Here is an 18,013-nt window from a genome sequence, read left to right as displayed (position 1 = left end):
CTGCCCACCCACACCAGGCCAGGCCTGGTCTCTTCCTCTTCTGAGCCTGAGTTACCTCTTGCTCACTAGTGCTTGCATGTTTTGCAAAGTTGTCCATTTGATGGTATGTTTCCCAGACCAGGCCCCTCCATCTTCTTTCCAGGGGGAAACCACCACTTCAAAACCCAGCATTGTAGAGGGCACGTCCCAGGTTCCTTCAGGTCCAGGTCTCTGACTTCCTCTTAGGACAGATTCAAAAGGAAGTGAATCAGCTGTTGTTTGGTAAAAGGGTGGGGCTTGGGGGTCATTATTGCTGAGGCCATTGGTGACTTTCACTTTTGGGTGCCTTATATGGAGAGGTCAGTGGGGTGCCTCATACTGAGAGAGGAGAGCTCAGGCTCGAGAAGGCTGACCCACTGCTGCTGGTCCAGGTAAGATCCTCCAGGGCTGGTTGGTTCCTACCTCCTCAGCCTACCTGTCACCCTCACTCTGATGGAGGCCCTGCTGCAGGAGTGGAGGCTGGAAAGGCTGCACCTTTGGTCCTCAGTGGAGGCTCCCCGCCCAGCCAGCAACCCTGAGATTCCTTTGCAGGGGAAGGCCTGTTCCGTCTAGCTGACTCAGCCTGCGGAAGCCAAGAGTCTCACGGTTTTTCAGGTGTGTGTAGACCCTGGACTGAGGTCTGGGGACCTAGTGATCAGGGAGACATGTGCCCCCCCCACAGGGACACTCCACTGGAGGAGACAGACGTGGGTGCAGTGCCGAGGGTATGAGTGCCAGGGCTTCTTGGGGGAAGTTTCACAGTCCCCAGCGTGGAGAAGGGCCAAATGAGCATCAAAGACAAGAGGGAGTGAAGGAGGGTCAGGGAGTGAATGGCTGCACCTGCTGGGCCTTGCGGGGGGGGCAGCTCAGCTGGTGTGCGTCCTCGGCTGTTTCCAGAGGCGATCACCCAGGTGCCCCATTGTATCTGGGGCAGACGCGCCATGTATGTGGAGCTGACGTTCCCATTTGACAGGGTTAGAAACCGGGTGCAGGAACCGATCGATGTCTGTGACTCGGGAGAGAGTTGTTAGGAACCATTTCTTGGTTTCTGAGTAGGACCTTCTCGCCCACCCCCAGTTTTATAGAGTTGCATTAGCACCTGCCTGTGCCAGACCATGTGCTGGGTGTTGAAGAGGCAGAAGTGACTTAGATATGGCGGCTCCAGACTCGGGGACCACCGTGAACGAAGGCTGGACAGCAGGAGACCGGGAGGCGGGGGCGGTGAGGGGGCAGAAGCTTGGGTCAATGCGTAGCCTGAGCCGGAAGGGCAGCAGTGAGGGAGCTGGTGAGAGGACAGTGTGAGGCGCCTGCGATGCCACAGTGCACAGTCTGGGGCTTCTCTCTGCCGACGTCCTTTCTCGGAGACGAGGTCTGGGGAGCGACATGAGATCTGTTTTAGCACAGTCACTCTGGTGGCATGTGGGCAGTGGGCGGGGTGGGCAGATGGGGGACGGGATGCATCGTGAGCAATGTGAAAGGGAAACAAACAGGGCTGGTCGGGTTCCAGGAGCCTCCCCGGTGTCCTGCTTGGGAATCTGACAGATTGACAGCACGTGGGACGTGGCTCGGGCAGGCGTGGTTTGGAGTCCTCACGCGGGCGATTGCAGTCAAATCTTGGGGACGAGTGAGAGGACGAGGGACTGTGGGAAGGAGAGCCACCCGAAACCAGGGAGCCACTTTGTTTAGGGAAAGGGAGGAGTTAGGAAGACGACGAGAGACTCTGGATGGAGGCTCAGGAGAAGCTGGCTGTGGAGGCCAAGCGACCGGAGGCTTTTGTAGTAAAGGGAATGCTGTGCATTCTCTGTGCACGCCAAAGAGAGGGCTGAGCAGCAGCCAAGAGGAAGAGGCTGGGACTGGTCCCGTGGGAGACTGTGGGTGACCGTAGCAGATGATGGGAGTAGGAGGTGGAAGGGTCTTTCCGGCAGCTTGCTCTTCCAGGAGGAGGGGTGCAGCGATTCCGTGGACACGGGCCCACTGCCCACCCTGGGCGCCCCACTGCATTCCTCGCTTTCCTCAGCCTCGAAGGGCACCAGGGTCATGGAGGCTCCCTGGGGACCCTGCTGGAACGGCGACACCACCTCTAGCTGGAGTGAACGTGGCACCTGACGTCTCTGCCATGTGCGAAGGACTTTCAGAACCATGGCCTCCTTTAATCGTCATGAGAACTGTGTCTTCTTTCCCTGTTCCAGAAGAGGAAACACGTTCTTAGAGTTCCCACTCAGATTCAGCTAAATAATCCAAAGACACTGAGCAAGCTTCTTCCACTCTTAGCTCATTTGCCAGCACAGCCCTTTGGCTTCTCTTGGTCCCACTGGGCGGATGAAGCAAACCAGGCCCTGAGGCTGAGCAACTGGGGACAGCGGCTGGGTGCAGCGCCCTTCCTGCACCCCCTGCCGCCCCTCCCCAAACCCTCCCAGGAGCTGAGGCTTAAATTCAAGTTCCCAAGGCATTTGCCCGGGTGTGAGTCCATGTACCGTAGTTTTCAGACCATCTAAGATGCACCTAGGTTTTAGAGGAGAAAAGAGGGAAAAATTTTTGAAGCAAAAAATGTGATAAAATATTTAATAACATAAATGACATAACATTTCACCAATGTCAATGTAAACAGAATTCAACAGCAGCATTAACAACCATCATTCCTCCCAAATTGGGGGGGAGGGCGCGTCTTATAGTCCAAAAAACACAGTGATTCTCCCAACCACCTTGCGCAGGTAGATATTTCCTCCTGTGTTACAGATGAAGAAACTGAAATTCCAAGAAGTCATAAATGACTTGCCCATGTTTGTGCCACTCGTGGGAGTCCCCACCCGCACCCCATCTTCATCTCTTCAGGGAGAAGTCCATGCCCCTCAGCTTGGCGTAAGGACCATCCGCGGTCCAGCCTTCCCAGTGTCTCCAGTACATCACCCCCTTCCTCCCCAAAGCTCCGGCGGCATGGCATGCCCATCTCGATGGGGCCTGTGTGCACCTCCTGGGACCGCTGGGGGGCTGTGAGGCCCCGAAGGCGGGGCTCTGGCCCGCTCTGTCGATGCCCCCATGCCCCTCGGAGCAGTAAACTGAAAGCCAGGATGGATGAACAGTGCTGGGAATGGAAAACAGCCTTCCCGCGCTCTCTCATCAATGCTCCCGGAAACCGAAAGCCCCTCCTTGGTTACTAAGGGATCTCTGATGGTCAGAGGCTCTGAGCTCTGCCTGTGACTTCCTTCCCGTCCCCAAGGCTCTGAGTCACAGCTTCCTAGGGCCTGTTGAGTAAGCGGTTCACCCAGGCGGTCCTTTCCTCCTACAGGCAGCCACCCCCACTGTGGAACCACATGGACTCCATGGGCCCTGCAGAGCTGCAGCCAGGGGAAGGAGCCCCTGGCTGCCCCCAGGAGGGCTTGCCCCGCCCCCCGGACAGCTCTGAGTTGGTAAGTTCAGCACTCGATTCCCATCCTATGCCCATTCAGGGCTGCCAGGAGCAGGAGCAGCTGAAGATGGTGTGGGGCTATGGGGTCCCACTGAGGTAGCCCCTTCCAGTTTTCTGAGGCTTTCCCATCTGATCCAGTAACAGTCTCCTACACAACTGCAAGGCGGGGATGAGCCCCTCACTTTGCAGCCCAGGAGGAGGGGCTCAGGGGGCAGACAGGGGTCTGACCAGAGCCAGGGTATCTCAGCCCCAAATTCATTTGCTTCGGCCACCTTGCCACCCACGTGCTTCTGCCCCAGGTGGGTTAACACAGTCTCGAAAGGACCTTCTGTGGTTTTCTGGTGGAGAAATGTGTTCTCAATGCCCTTGCTGTCCCCACGTCCCTAGTCACTTCTTCAGGTCTCTCTCCATACACTGTGCAACCAGGCAGAGCCAGGTCACAGCCCAGCTCACTCCGCCTGCCCCCAGCTAGCTCAGCCCGGAGTCCCCTCCTTCTGTGGTCTTGACCAAGATTCAAAGCCCTTGCACGACACACCCTTGAGCAGGAAACACTTGTGTAAGTCACTGTGTCCTCCCGGCCCCTGGAGAGTGAGTGACAGGAGAGAATATGGACCTGCACAGAGGGGACCCCAGGACAGGGCTCTCTAGTCCTTCCCTGCAGCCGAGGCAGCTTCCCGGCCTGTTCTGACCTCTGCTGGACTTGGCTCCTTGTCCCCACTGTGGGGACATCACCCCTCACTGTATTGCATGTTCCCACTTTACCTTGTCCAACCTCCGCCCCAGACCCCACTGCCGTCAACATTCTCTCTGCACCCCACCCGCAGCCTGGCCAGCTGTGGGGCTTGGCCCCGGCCACCCTCTCCCACCACTTCCTGCCCCTGCCTCCTGAGGCTCCCGTGCTCGCCCCGCACTTGCCCTGCCAGCCTCACCACACACGCCTGCCCTTGAAAGACAGACGCTCCACCACAGGCTCCCCTCGCTCCCCTCCCAAAGTCTCCCAGGGAAGTTGGTTAGTAACTGTGTGTGGCCTGAGCGCAGCCCCTTCCCAGAGCCCCTTTCCCACCCCGTCCCCAGGAGTCTTTTAGTCGCCAGAGGGGCAGTAACACCTCAGGCTATCCAGTGGGTCGCTCTGAGGAGAGGAAACCTCTGTATCAGTGAGTGTGTCCCCCTGGCTGCCGCAGCCCTTCTCGGTCCTCCAGAAAATGTGGTGCTGCGTTTGGTCCTGCTGCACAGAGCAGGGAGGCTGCTCAGAGGGCTGAGCCGCCAGCCACCCGGCCGACCGCGTGCAAGCTAGTCCTGGTGCCTGTGGGATTTGGTCTCTCTCTAATGCACTTCTCGCTCTCCTGGCTGAGGCCTCTCCCTGCTCTCCCCCCCACCCCCAGGAAGTGGGGGGGTGGGGCAGTCCCTAGCTCCTCCTGGCTGCTGTGCAGCCACCACTGTCACTGAGCAATAAAAACACACCCCTCACACCTGAACAGCACTTTACATGTTCATGTACAGGGTCCCCGTGAATTCTTATGTCCCCACAGCCACTCAATCAACACAGCCTTCCTCGATGCTGCCAGCTTTGGGTGCCAGCCCGTGTGGCCCTGACTTGCAGCTGTACGACATGGCCCCTGGCCTTGGGGACCCTCTCAGACACAGCTGTGACTTGCCCGGGGCCACACAGCCAGGAAGTGGCAGGACAAGGACTTGGATGTAACTCGTCTCGTCCCAGGTCCTATGGGGTTCCTCTACTGCCTCTCCATCAGCTGTGGGTTCTTTTCAGAAGTTGCTGGGTTTTATAACAATTAGAAGCACCTCTGTAGTCAGACAGAGCAAGGGTGAAATCCCACCCTGTGCTCTCAGAGCTGCTCGGCTTCGGCAAGTGCCGGTCCATGCCCGAGCCTCTGTTTCCTCACTCACAGCGGGAAGAAGCCCTCCAGGCACTGTGGCTGCCCCGAGCATCTGCGTAACGGAAATGGGAACAGAGAACCAATCTCTGGCCTCCTGTAGGGGTCACTTGCTGCCTTAGGGTCTATTTCCCATCGCATCCTGAAGCCAGGGTGGGGCAGAGGCATCCCGTCTCCCTCAGTGGGCAGCTTCCCTTCCCAGTCTCTCTCGGCTTCCCCATTAGGGTGCCCAACTGGCTGCTGTACAAATACAGGTCCGGAGGGGGCAGCAGAGGGTGGGGGCCCGGGGAAGGCCAGGCCCGGAGAGTGGAGTCTTGGGCTGGGCCCCTCCCATGAACCCAGGCAGGCTGCTGGGCCTCTTCAAAGGACAAAGGACGGGCCAAATGGTTGTCTGGGGAGCTCTCCTTACAGAGGAGGGTAGCAGGGCTCCTGATGGAGAAGGACCCAGGGTGTCCCGTCCCCTGCCTGCTCTCCCCTCCCCCACTCTGATCCACTCCCCACCGAATCCTCCTCACCCCCCACCCCCGAATCCCATGCCTTTATACTCTTTCCCCACTTGTTCAAACAGCTCCTTCCTTCCCTGGCTGGTGTCCAAAAACGCTTTTACTTCCTGCTCACTCTCGGACTTCCATTTCTGTGTTTTAAAAAAAGAATAGCCACCATCACTACCAGACCGTGCTGTCTTGTCTATTTGCTTGTTCTCTGCCACTACAGCGGAGTGTGAGCGCCACAGGGCAGGCCTCAGCTGGTGGTGCAGGGCTGGATGCTGGGAGCAGTCCTGGGCGCACAGGGGGCCTCGCCCCACGCCGGTGGGAGGACCAGCCGCTTTGGGGAGGGCTGACCCTATAGCGTGGCCTCCAGACTCCCCTCATCACTTCCCCTGCAGACTCCCTGTCCTGCTTTCCTGAGTTCTACCCTCTTGCCTCAGTTTCCCTCCTGTCACATGTGGATGTTTAGCTTGGCAGGTTTTGAGGCCTCGCGTGACCTTTTGCTACTGGTCCTGCTCCTGTACATGGGGAGCTCTTCCCACGTATGACATAGCCTCAGCCCACCAGGGCTCTGGGCAGGGACAGCCTGGAGGTGGGGGAGAGTCACAGGCCCTAGGACCCCCACCAGGTGCCAGGGCACCCTGGGTGGCCACATGGGGTCCCCAGATGGACTGATCTCCAGGGAGGCCCAGCCCCTCCCAGCCTCCATGCTGGTCTGTCAGGGAGAGCAGAGTAATGAAGAGTGATGCTGCGTTAAAGCAAAAGCAAAAACAGCGAGCACCGGGCCTGCTCAGGCTGCAGAGTCGAGTGGACCTGGGGAGGAAAGCACCTGAACTTGAAGTGTGCTCACATGTGTGTTCATTCGCCTCCTCAGTGTGTTCAGTGACAACTCACTGAACAGCTTGGCTGTGGGTCCTGGGCGCCCACAGCCAATCAGTTGTGTGATGGGAGAAGGTTCTTGCCAACCTTGGATTCAGTGACATAGAAGGGGCTGGGGGTGTCGTGGGCTGAGAAGCCACAAGGGAATAGAACAGGAGGAAGTAGGCGAATCTTTCCCCCCAAAAGGAGCCTTCTGAGGGTGTTGGAGCTGGGTGCAGACTGTAGGCAGCCAGAGAGCCAGGGGGTGAAGAGGTGAGGGGCAGACTGGGTGGTGTGGGGAGACCAGCAAGGCTCAGAGCGGGCTCAGGCCAGCCCTGGGGAAGCTGAGGGGGGCAGCGAGCTGGGCAGGGCTGGCTTGTCCTGGTCGGGGTTGGGGGACTTGGCTAGGCCGTCAGGGCCCTTGCCCAGGTGCCGGTCTGCCTCTCCCCAGGTGCAGGACTGCCTGAACCAGTTCAAGCTGACAGAGCCCCAGCTGCGGCAGATCCAGGCCAGGATCCTGGGTTCCATGGAGCTGGCCCTGAGGGGCGAGGCCAGCCCCGTACCCGCCGTCCGGATGCTGCCCACCTATGTAGGGTCCATCCCACACGGCACTGGTGGGTGACACCAGGTCCAGCGGGCAGCCAGGCCCGGGGAGAGGGCTGTAACTTGGGGAAGGGGACGTTTCGCATCTGAGGGTTCTGAGGTTCCCCTCTCTGAGGTCCTTTGACAAGACTCAGGCCTCAGGCATGTTTCTTGGTCTTCCCAGCTGCATGCCTCTCTGTGATCTGCTTATCCTTAGAGCAAGGGGACTTCTTGGTGCTGGAGCTGGGGGCCACCGGGGCCTCCCTGCGTGTTCTGTGGGTGACCCTGACCGGCTCTGAGGGGCATCAGATGGAGCCCCGCAGCCGCGAGTTTTTGATCCCCCAAGAGCTGATGCTGGGTCCTGGCCAGCAGGTAAGGGCTCTCTGCCAGAGCTCAGGGACCTGCAGGGTGGCGGGGGCTGGGGGGGGGCCGAAGCTGAGCTGCCCGCCACCCCCCCGCCCCGCCATGTGTCCCACAGCTCTTTGACTTTGCTGCGCGATGTCTGTCTGAGTTCCTGGACGCCTTCCCAGTGGGCAACCGGAGGCTGCAGCTAGGGTTCAACTTCTCCTTCCCCTGCCACCAGACGGGCCTGGACAGGGTATGGCAGAGTGCACGTGGGGACAGGGGCGGGGCTGTAGCCCTGTGACTGACGCATTGCAGGAGTGACCCCGTGTTTCTGCCCCCAGAGCACCCTCATTTCCTGGACCAAAGGTTTCAGGTGTAGTGGTGTGGAAGGCCAGGATGTGGTCCAGCTGCTCCGAGAGGCCATCCAGAGGCAGGGGGTGAGTGGGGGCGGAGCTGCCTGAGGGCCCGCCTCCTGCTTCTGGGAGGCCTGCTTGCCTTTCCTGCTTGTGTGCCTGGTCCAGTGTGACTCCTGACTCTGGTGGGCTGGGGGGGTGCGGGGGTGGTGTCAGTGCTGCCACCATCCTCGATTTCCAGATGAAGAGGAAGAAGAGGCCAAGAGAAGCCACCTCAGTGCTTAGACTGTGGTGGGGGGGGGGGGGGGTTGGGGACGAACGATGAGAAGGCTTGTCCCTGTCATCAAGGCCCTCACCGTCTAGAGGGGAAAGCATTCCACTGAAAGACTGTCCCTGCTGCAGTGGCAGTTCTGCGGACCCTGGGGACACAGGGGAGGGCCCACTGGGACTCGAGCAGGGACTTGAAGGAGTTTGCCAGGTGCCTGAGCAGGGGCTGGGGGCTGGGGAGGATCCGGGTTCAGAGAAGGGCACAGGCAGAAGTCTGGGTGCCTGGAGAGGCCAGTGTGCCAGGACCAGCAGCCACCCGGCCGCCCGGCCATGCTGTGTGCGCTGCTGGGAGCCGGGGCGAGGGGAGGGGCTTGGAAGCCAGGCCTCGAGGGGGGTGAGCCAGCGAGGGGCCTCCAGCACAGTCTTCAAGGTGCCATGCTGGCCCCCCTGGCCCTGGTCCTGGGGACACCGGTGCAGTGGGGAGGACGGCCAAGGTTGGGGGCCACTGACGACCCAGGGCCTGAACTGGGGGGTGAAGGAGCCAAGGGGCGTGGGGTGGTGGGAAAGCCTTTCTGGGGGGGATGGAGGACCTGGGGGGTCTGGGCATGTAGACACACGTGTTTCACGGACTCAAGGAATCTCCAATGGAGACAGGGCCCAGGCCGGGCCCAGCTCCAGGCCTCCCTGCTCTGCCCTCTCACACACAGACCTATAGCGTCGACGTGGTTGCCGTGGTGAACGACACGGTGGGCACCATGATGGGCTGCGGGCCAGGGAGCGTGCCTTGTGAGGTCGGGCTCGTCGTGGGTGAGCTGTGGGCTGCCTGTGGTGGTGGGCGGGACCCAGGGGCCCAGTGGGCAGGCCTGACGGGTTGTCCTTGCCAGACACCGGCACCAACGCCTGTTACATGGAGGAGGCGCGGCATATGGCGGTGCTGGACGAGGACCGGGGCCGCGTCTGTGTCAGCGTCGAGTGGGGCTCCTTTGGCGATGATGGGGCCCTCGGGCCAGTGCTGACCACATTCGACCGCATCCTGGACCAGGAGTCCCTGAACCCCGGTGCTCAGAGGTGGCCTGGCCTTTTGCTCTCAGCCCTGTCCCTGCTCTGCGCCCCATCCACCACTGTCCCTGTGCTTCATTCCTTGGGGCCCAGCCTCTTGTTCCCTGGGGGCCCTGGCTGAGCTCAAAGAAGGAAGGGCTCAAGGTTCTAGAACTTAGAGTTTTTAACCCTTGGCCTGCCTCTATTCCTACCTCTGGCTAGTCCTGGTGGGAGCTGGGTCTGACTGGGTTGCCAAGCAAACTGCTCCCACCCTCCTTTGGCACCTGTCACCCTCCAGAAGCCCCCTAACCCTAACCTAAGCTGGAGGGGGCAGTGGGTCTGGATAAACACCTACCTGCCTCCTGGGAGGAGGCCATTAGCTTCTGAAACCTCCTCCAGGGCTCCTGCAGCTGGGCCTTGGCTGAGGGCATAGGAAAACCTCTGTCCAGCCACCCTTCCCGCCTGCAGGTTTGAGAAGATGATTGGCGGCCTGTACCTGGGCGAGCTGGTGCGGCAGGTGCTGGCTCACCTGGTCCGGCACGGGGTCCTTTTTGGCGGCTGTGCCTCCCCGGCCCTGCTGAGCCAAGGAGGCATCCTCCTGGAGCAGGTGGCCGAGATGGAGGAGTGAGTGTGGGAAGCCAGCGGGTTAGACAGCCAGGTTCTCTGTTTTGGGGGAGGGAGGAGACTCTGTGCCCCACGTAGCCTCGGGGGTTTGGGGGAAGGGGGACAGGGAGCATCTGGGAAACCTGAGCCTCAAATCAGCACCCTGTCCCCCCAGCCCCTCGGCCGGGACAGCCCGGGTGCAAGCCGTCCTGCAGGGCTTGGGCCTGAATCCAGGGGCCACGGACACTGAGCTGGTGCAGCGCGTGTGTGCGGCGGTGTGCACTCGAGCCGCCCACCTGTGCGCTGCCGCCCTGGCTGCCGTCCTCACACGCCTCCAGCACGGCCGGGAGCAGCAGGCGCTGCAGATCGCGGTGGCTACTGGAGGCCGAGTGTTTGAGCGACACCCCAGGTATGGGGAAAACACGCAAGCCTGAGTGAGCAGGGAGCAGGAGCACACGTGTGTGAGACACACACCCAGAGGGCACTCTGGTACCAGGGCTGCAGGGCAGTGGGTGAGGATGACGCCCAAGCAGAGTGGGGCCAGATCGGGGCTGAGGGCCGTAAGAGGCTAAAGGATGGAAAATCTGTTTCTCCTTGGGTGTGCAAGGGGTCCCTGGGGGCTGGGTGTGCAGTGAGTGCACAGGCATGTTGAAAATCAAACTGGTTTGGAATGGTGGGGCCCAGGCTCCACTGAGCCCCAGGGGTCAGGGCTCGGTACCAAGACAGGGTGGCCTGCCATGTGTCTGTGTAGGTTCCTCAGCGTCCTGCGGGAGACTGTGAAGCTCCTGGCCCCCGAATGTGACGTCTCCTTCACCCCCTCTGTGGATGGGGGTGGCCGGGGCGTGGCAATGGTGACCGCTGTGGCTGCCCGAGTGGCGGCCCACCAACGCATGCTGGAGGAGACCCTGGCCCCGTTCCGGCTGAACCACGAGCAGCTGGCACAGGTGCAGGCGCAGATGCGGGAGGCCATGGCCCAGGGGCTCCGAGGGGAGGCCTCCTCCCTCCGGATGCTGCCCACTTACGTCCGGGCCACTCCTGATGGCAGCGGTGAGGACCAGCCTGAGTGCGGGGCTGGGAGGTGGGCTCCTGGGGGTCGCAGTGTGTGCTGGAGGGAGACGCCCACCCCATCCTGGCCTTGAGCATCTCTGCCCCACAGAGCGGGGGGACTTCCTGGCACTGGACCTCGGGGGCACCAACTTCCGAGTCCTCCTGGTTCGCGTGGCCGCGAGTGGTGTGCAAATCACCAGCGAGATCTACTCCATCCCTGAGCACGTGGCTCAGGGCCCTGGAGAGCAGGTGCCCGCCGCCAGAGGCTGAGTGCAGGGAGGTGGGCAAGGGCCTGGGCTCCCCTCATGCTGATTTGCCCCTTCTGCCCCACTCAGCTCTTTGACCACATCGTGGACTGCATCCTGAACTTCCAGCAGAAGCAGGGCCTCAGCGGGCAGACCCTCCCCCTGGGTTTCACCTTCTCCTTCCCCTGCAGGCAGGTCGGCCTGGACCAGGTGAGAGAGAACAGCAGGGCCGGGAGAAGCCACATGCCCTGGAGGGAGCGGGCAGGACGAAACGGGGAGGGGCGGGCAGAGGCACCACTGGACGGAGCCTACAGCCAGCCTCAGTTTCCCTAGACGTGATGCGCCTAGGTAGATGGGTGTGGTGAAGGGCCTGGAACCCAGGCTCATAAAGAGGCCTGGGGCGGAGAGGGCCCTGGGTCAGATCTGGGCCCCCGGGAGCAAGGTGGGCCTGATCCCAGCTGACCGTGGCACTGGCGTGCTGGCAGAGGGACCTGCAGGGACAGTCTTTGCCCCTGTCCCTGCAGGGGCTGTGCTCACATGGACTCTCTGCCCTCTCTCCCCTGCCCGGCCTGCCAGTGCCTGCTGGGGGTGGGTGCCTGGCTGCGGGGTGGCAGAGCAGCGGGCACTCGGCACACACCCCTGCAGCCCTCCCATAAGAAGGCTGGACTCTCCGTGCACACACCTTCGGCTCTGAGCAGCCCCGGTGGCTGTCGCCATCTGCTTGCCCCTGCTCCGACCTGCCTGGCACTGGCCTCTGCACTCTGCTCCCTCTCCTCACTTGCGCCTGCACCCTTGGCCACGGCGTCTCTCTGCTGGTCCTTGCTCCAGGCTAAGCAGCTGGAGTCTTTGATCAGGTCTTGTAAGGTGTGAGAGGCAGGTAGACTCAAGATGCAAAGTCAGGCATGCTAGAAATGGGGTCCTATTGATCTTCTATCACTGAGCTGCAGTTCTGTGTTGAGCCCACAGTCTTGGAGGGGCTCTTCCCTAGGCAGGGCCCCCTCAGCTGCACAGCGATTGGCCTCTGCTGTAAAGAAAGTGCAGGCACAAGGGCGAAGCGTTTGGGGAGACACCCAGGCTCCCTCTCTTGGGTCCTGAGGCCCCCCTGGGGAAGGAGGGCGGGGCCTCTTCTGTTCTCAGACTGTCCAGATCTCTGATCTCCCTCCCTGCCCCCAAGGGCGGGCCCAGGGTGAAGGGTGTAGAGCACTTTCTCAGGAAGCCATCAGAGGCCTGGCTCTGACTGCTCAGCACCCTGCCCCAGGCAGGGGTCCCTCATCTGGTCTGGGAGCAGGGAAGCTCGCTGAACCCTCACGATCTGGCCCCCACAGCCAGCCTCCTCTCATTCATTCTCTATGCTTGCCGGCTTCTATGTGGGGGGCTGTGAACATAGAACACCCTAGAGGTGGTCACATGGGAAAGGGGGTGTTGGTTAGTGTCTCCACAGCATCCTGCTGCCCCTGGGACATCCATCCTTTCCCCTGCTCGCCCTCAGGGGAAGCACATGGAGAAAAGCACAGTCAAGGCCCGTCCACAATTTAAGGCCAATTTCTCACGATAAAGTTGCATCTGTCTGGTCCCCCGCGCCTCCCGCCAGGTGCCTGGGCTCCGGCTTTTCTGTGGGTCCCTCCCGTCTGGAACACACACAAGTGAATTTCTCATTGACCCGGCTCCATCCCAGCTCTGAGAAGTCCTCCTGTCAGGCGACCCTGGCCAGTTCTTTCCAAAAGAGCAGAATCTGCTGTCCTGGGCACCTGAGCTTCTCTGCGCCCCGCCCCCCCTCCCCATACACACACACACACACACACACACACACACACACACACACAGTGCTCCAGTGACCAGCTCTGTCCCTCCCTAACCCAAGCACAAAGGGCCATTCCTTCTGGGAGAAGTCTTAAGGCAGCCCCGCCCTGAGCGTTCTGAACTAACACAGAAGACACAGTGCGGGAGGCTGTCCGCAGGTCTCTTCACACTGGAAGGCATCGGAGGAGTGGCAGGGGCGCCTGTGTGGGCGAGTGGGCCTGGGACCCTGCCTGGGGACAGCGGACATTGTGTGCTGGAGGATGTGGGGGCTCTGGGAGGCCAAGTGAGAGTCCAGGGGGCATCCAGCTCCCCATCCCATCTTGGTACCATGCCAGGGCATCCTCCTGAACTGGACGAAGGGCTTCAACGCCTCAGACTGCGAGGGCCAGGACGTCGTGGGGCTGCTGCGGCAGGCCATTGTGCGCAGACAGGTAAGGCGTCTGCCTCCCGGGTGCTTTGGGAGTGGCATGCCTGGCGGGGAGCAAGGGGTCTCTTGGTTCTTGAGATGGGGACCCTCTGAAGTAGAGACCTCTGAGTCCAGTGCTGGTTGCCGTGACGACCATGTTGCCCAGCAACTAGCAGCATCCTTTTGTGCGCAGGCAGTGAAGCTGAATGTCGTTGCCATTGTCAATGACACGGTGGGGACCATGATGTCCTGTGGCTATGAAGACCCCCATTGTGAGGTCGGCCTAATTGTTGGTGAGGAGGATGCTGCTCTTTTGTGCCCCTTTTGCCTGATACTAATTCATTGCCCCCTGTTGCCTCCTCGGTTTGGACAGTTCCCCTGGCCTTGGGGATGCAGGATCCTTCCCGTCCCACCCAGCAGGGCCCTGGAACACCCCACTGGGTCAGAAGTCTGGAGTGGGGGTATCCAGCCCCCCTCAACTGCCGACTCAGTGATGCTCTCTGAGCCTCAGTTTACCCTTCTGTTTAATGCATCAGCTTCAAGTGGAAATACCGGCTCTGCCACTTCTACCTGCATGGCCTCGGGCAGGGCCCCAGAGCCTCAGTTTCCTCATCTCTAAAATGGAGATAATAATGACGCCTATCTTGAGGCAAAGCATGGTGCAGGGCCTGCCTCACAGCGGTGTGGTCCCAGTGCCTGAGGTGGTGGGGCCAGGGTAGACAGGGGATGGGCTGGGAGGGTCCTTCAGGCCATCGTCCCAGATTCAAAGCCTTTATTAAGCACCTATCCTGTGGCTGGCTGGGGGCTGGATGAAGGGACAGGAAGATGCATAAAGAAGGTGGGAGACACCTGCCTTCTCAAAACTGACCATTTAGCAGGCATTGAGCCCAGAACAGCACGTGGCGGTCAGAGAGAGCTGACCCTGCCTCTCTGTGGCAGGGCGACAAGCCTGGGCTCCCACGGGAAGGGGCTGCATGATCAGGGAGACCTGCAAAGCAAGCCGGGGAAGAAGGACTATGGCTTGGTGGGGAAGGAGGGTGTCTGCGGGCCCTTTGGCATTAGTCTCAGCGACTGAGGTGTATGACGGCCTCTCACGGGACCGGGAGCTTCTAGAACAGGCACACCCAGGTTGCCGTGGGAATAAACCCCTGGATGGAGGAGTTCCAGGTGGGGCCCCCAGGGAGCCTGCCTGCCTAGAGCCGACTGCGTTGGGGACAGGGAGGGGCTGTCTTTGGCCTCTGCCCGCAATGCTGTTCCTTTCCGTGCCTCTCAGCTTCACGGTCAAATCCCAATGTCACCTCCTCTCTGTAGCTTTTACTGACCCTCTAGGCAGGAAGATTCACCATGCCCAGGGCTCCCACGGTGCTCTTCTTTGCACCTCTGTTGGGGCACACACAGCACATGCAAGCTGGCTGCTCTTTGCCCCGCCTCTGGCCTCCATGGGGCCCCGCTGGTTAGACGCCAACCTGCCTGTGTCCTTGGCGCTCGGCGCAGCTCCAGCTGCTTGGCCTAAAGACCTGAAGGCCAGTACGGTCTGTTCAGGCCTCTCACCTGAAGACAGCAAGGGGCTGTTACACTTCTCCCAGGAGACTGACACGACTGGTGATATTTTTAGGACCCCCAGGGCAGCTCGGGAGGGACACTGAGAGTGGCGTTGGCAGGGCAGTGGCAGAGGCCTGGAGGGTTTGGTGCTGGCAGGGTCTTCGGAAGGAAGGTCAGGAAGGACGACCAGGACCCAGGGCAGGGCATGAGTGTGGGAAGATACAGAGGTGAAAATATGAGCCTCAGGGTGCAGAGGGCTCAGAGGGGTCTCGTGTGCGTTAGTCAGCGGCTCCCACACCGTCCGGCCTTCCTACAGGGACCGGCACCAACGCCTGCTACATGGAGGAGCTCCAGAACGTGGCGGGTGTCGCCGGGGACTCGGGCCTCATGTGCATCAACATGGAGTGGGGCGCCTTTGGGGATGATGGCTCTCTGGGCACACTCGCGACCTGCTTCGACGATCTCGTGGATCAGGCATCCATCAACCCTGGCAAACAGAGGTGGGGGCCAGGCTGGGCGGGGGTGGCTGGCGGTCGGTGGGATCTCCCGCCCCATGGGCACACACACTTTCATGCAGGTTTGAGAAGATGATCAGCGGCATGTACCTGGGGGAGATTGTCCGCCACATCCTCTTGCATTTGACGAGCCTTGGAGTTCTCTTCCGGGGCCAGAAGACCCAGCGCCTTCAGACCAGGGACATTTTCAAGACCAAGTTTCTCTCTGAGATTGAAAGGTGCTGACACCTGCACTCCCCCCCCCCCACCCCGGCTCCCAAAGAGTCTGGCTGTTCTCCTTGGGTGGAAGGCTGCGTGGAGGGAGCTCCACCTGGGAACGCAGAGGTCACGCGAGAGGGGGCAGCCAATACCAGACCCTGCCTGTCTGAGCTCTCTTCCTTCCTGTCCCCAGTGACAGCCTGGCCCTGAGGCAGGTCCGGGCCATCCTGGAGGACCTGGGGCTGCCCCTGACCTCAGACGACGCCCTGATGGTCCTAGAGGTGTGCCAGGCTGTGTCCCAGCGGGCCGCCCAGCTCTGTGGGGCAGGTGTGGCTGCCGTGGTGGAGAAGATCCGTGAGAACCGGGGCCTGGAGGCGCTCACTGTGTCCGTGGGGGTAGACGGGACCCTCTACAAGCTGCACCCCCAGTGAGTCTGGGCCCCCCACCCAGTTGGGAGGCCAGGCAGGGCCTGGCTGCCCAGGCTCACCTGCGCCCTTCCCCCGCAGCTTCTCTGGCCTGGTGGAGGCCACTGTGCGGGAGCTGGCCCCTCGCTGCGCGGTCACCTTCCTGCAGTCGGAGGATGGGTCGGGCAAAGGGGCAGCCCTGGTCACCGCCGTCGCCTGCCGCCTGGCCCAGCAGGCCCTTGTCTGAAGGAGTCTCCGGGATCGATCTGCGCTGGACCGGGGCCCGGGCCCCAAGCATTCCCGGCCAGGCCCAGCCCCACCAGGGACTCCCAGCACAGCCCCCACATGACCCCGCTGTGGCCACTGGCCTCAGCCTCTGGCTTCCTGTAGAGAAGCGGCACTTGGGTTAGCAATATATATATATAATTTATTTACATTCACTTCCGCTAAAATCCCTACGCGCCCCGGCGGCCGGGCAAGGCTGTGTACATAAGGCCAAGTGTAAGTGCACAAACGCACTTAAGACAGAGTCAGGGCACGAGCTTCACACCACAGGCCCAGGAGCGGGCACACCACAGCACGCACACTCGCCGTCGGCCAGCCCGGGACTCCCGTTGCATATTCACACGCCCCACTGGGCAGGGCTCCTCTTGGTGGGGGGCAGGGGAGGACGGGGAGGAGCCGTGGGGTGTCCCTGGGTGGGTGGCAGGAGGGCAGCATGTGAGGCAGATGCGGGCTGATGCCGGGCGTGAGAGGCGTGAGTGGCCTCCAGGTGTGCAGCGTGAGATGTGTGCACAGGGGGATGCGGGTGAGATGGCACACGAGGCATGCGTGGGCACATGCCTGTGTAGAGGTCATGTGCCTGAATCCAGGGGCTGCCCCCCCCATTCGGCTGTGGCCCTCAGTCCCACGGGCTTGGAGCCAGGTCCCTCAGACGTGCCCCTACCCGGCAGGCACAGAAATGTTTGCATAAGGTCCGGCTCAGGCAGGAGCTCAGGGCCGTGTCCCGAGACCAGGGTGCGCGCACTGTGTGTGCATGGCCCCCAGCCAGGGGCCGGAGGAGAGGTAGCCACACACACACACACACACACACACACACACACACACAGATGGGTGGGGCCTGGTCCAGCTCCAGGCGCTGCCTACCCTGGGCCCTGGGGGGCAGGGGCAGTGCCAGCCTGGCCTGTCAGGCCATGGAGGGATGGGAGCGTGGGTGGGGTCTGAAGGGCCAGTGTGAAGGGATGAGTCCACCAGGAGGGGCCTGTCCTTGCAGCTCCCCAGGTGTGGGGGCAGGGCCCTGCCCGGCATTTGCCTGTCCCTGGTGGGTCCCAAAGCTGGTGAGAGTGTGGTGTTGGGGGCCTGGCTGGCCTCAGCATTCGGCCTCTGACACCGTGAAGAGGCCGCCATCGGGCTGGCCCAGGCCGGCCACTGCCGCAGCCAGCTGGCTGAGGTTGCCGCTGGGGAAGTGCCTGGCCTCCCACAGGTTGAGGATCATGGCTGTGGGGCTGGGCTTGGAGGCGAAGAAGCTGAGATGGCTGCGGAGGGGAGGGGAGGGGGCCATCAGTGCCCGCATCACCCCAGGCTGCTGCCTCCTGCCCCCCGGCCCCCTCAAGGCAGGCCTTCCCTCTGCCAAGCATGCTGGATGCCCTGGCTGCTGGTGGGCGGGGCACAGGCCCCACTGAGCATCCTGTCCACCCCACCCACCCTGCCCAGCTGGGCTGCCGGTGGCCTTGGCCACCCCTCCCTGCCCATCTCCCAGGCACCTGTCCAGGTGGAGTTTCTGGGCCAGAGTCCGCCAGTCGGCACCCCGGCTACAGGGTGGGTCCAGGCTGCTAATGATCTTCTGCCGAATGAGGAAGGGGATCTTGAAGGCACTGGGGCCCACTAGGGCTGGGACCCCCCCTTCACTCTCCAGAGCCAGCAGCTCAGTGAATCTTGTGTCCTGGGCATGAGAAGGGGTGGAGAAGACTGTTAGGGCTTTCCCTGGTCCAGGCCCACCACAACTT

General features: G+C 61.6%; 2 protein-coding genes across 5 annotated transcripts in view; one reads left to right on the top strand and one right to left on the bottom strand.

The window, feature by feature from the left end:
* Positions 1-325: 325 nt before the first annotated feature.
* HK3 (hexokinase 3) lies at positions 326-16,436 on the top strand. 4 transcript variants are annotated; one of them, XM_037164073.2, is made up of 20 exons: positions 326-410; positions 571-633; positions 3,305-3,425; positions 7,114-7,276; positions 7,462-7,616; positions 7,723-7,842; positions 7,931-8,026; positions 8,917-9,016; positions 9,094-9,277; positions 9,716-9,871; positions 10,026-10,259; positions 10,602-10,897; positions 11,007-11,146; positions 11,233-11,352; positions 13,278-13,373; positions 13,542-13,641; positions 15,207-15,390; positions 15,468-15,623; positions 15,797-16,030; positions 16,110-16,436. In XM_037164073.2, the coding sequence occupies exons 3-20, from the start codon at positions 3,330-3,332 to the stop codon at positions 16,252-16,254; spliced, it is 2,775 nt and encodes a 924-aa protein (XP_037019968.2). In that variant the 5' UTR covers positions 326-410; positions 571-633; positions 3,305-3,329; the 3' UTR covers positions 16,255-16,436. The 4 variants fall into 4 exon arrangements, with proteins under 4 accessions (XP_037019968.2, XP_053519437.1, XP_037019967.2 ...); XM_053663462.1 differs by having other exon boundaries at positions 327-410; positions 490-633; XM_037164072.2 differs by lacking the exon at positions 571-633 and having other exon boundaries at positions 330-410.
* A 651-nt stretch (positions 16,437-17,087) lies between these two features.
* UNC5A (unc-5 netrin receptor A) overlaps positions 17,088-18,013 on the bottom strand; it is a 50,409-nt gene continuing 49,483 nt past the window's right edge. Inside the window, exons 14-15 of the mRNA XM_037164044.2 lie at positions 17,771-17,949; positions 17,088-17,542 (exon numbers count right to left, since the gene is read on the bottom strand). Of these exons, the coding sequence (XP_037019939.2) occupies positions 17,377-17,542; positions 17,771-17,949 (345 nt within the window). The 3' untranslated portion in view covers positions 17,088-17,376. The remainder of the gene's footprint in view (positions 17,543-17,770; positions 17,950-18,013) is intronic.

The sequence above is a fragment of the Artibeus jamaicensis genome, unplaced genomic scaffold (assembly GCF_021234435.1).
Source record: "Artibeus jamaicensis isolate MK-2021 breed Jamaican fruit bat unplaced genomic scaffold, CSHL_Jam_final contig_1085, whole genome shotgun sequence".
Taxonomy (NCBI): domain Eukaryota; kingdom Metazoa; phylum Chordata; class Mammalia; order Chiroptera; family Phyllostomidae; genus Artibeus; species Artibeus jamaicensis.
The sequence above is the reverse complement of the archived record's forward strand: the minus strand, read 5'-3'. Positions and strand labels throughout refer to the sequence as shown.

Excerpts from the sequence above, each read along its gene's own strand:
- HK3 (XM_037164072.2), top strand. The coding sequence starts at position 331 with ATGGAGAGGTCAGTGGGGTGCCTCATACTGAGAGAGGAGAGCTCAGGC. Across the intron at positions 7,617-7,722 it reads TGCTGGGTCCTGGCCAGCAG|CTCTTTGACTTTGCTGCGCG; the intron begins GTAAGGGCTCTC and ends TGTGTCCCACAG. Across the intron at positions 16,031-16,109 it reads CTCTACAAGCTGCACCCCCA|CTTCTCTGGCCTGGTGGAGG; the intron begins GTGAGTCTGGGC and ends CTTCCCCCGCAG.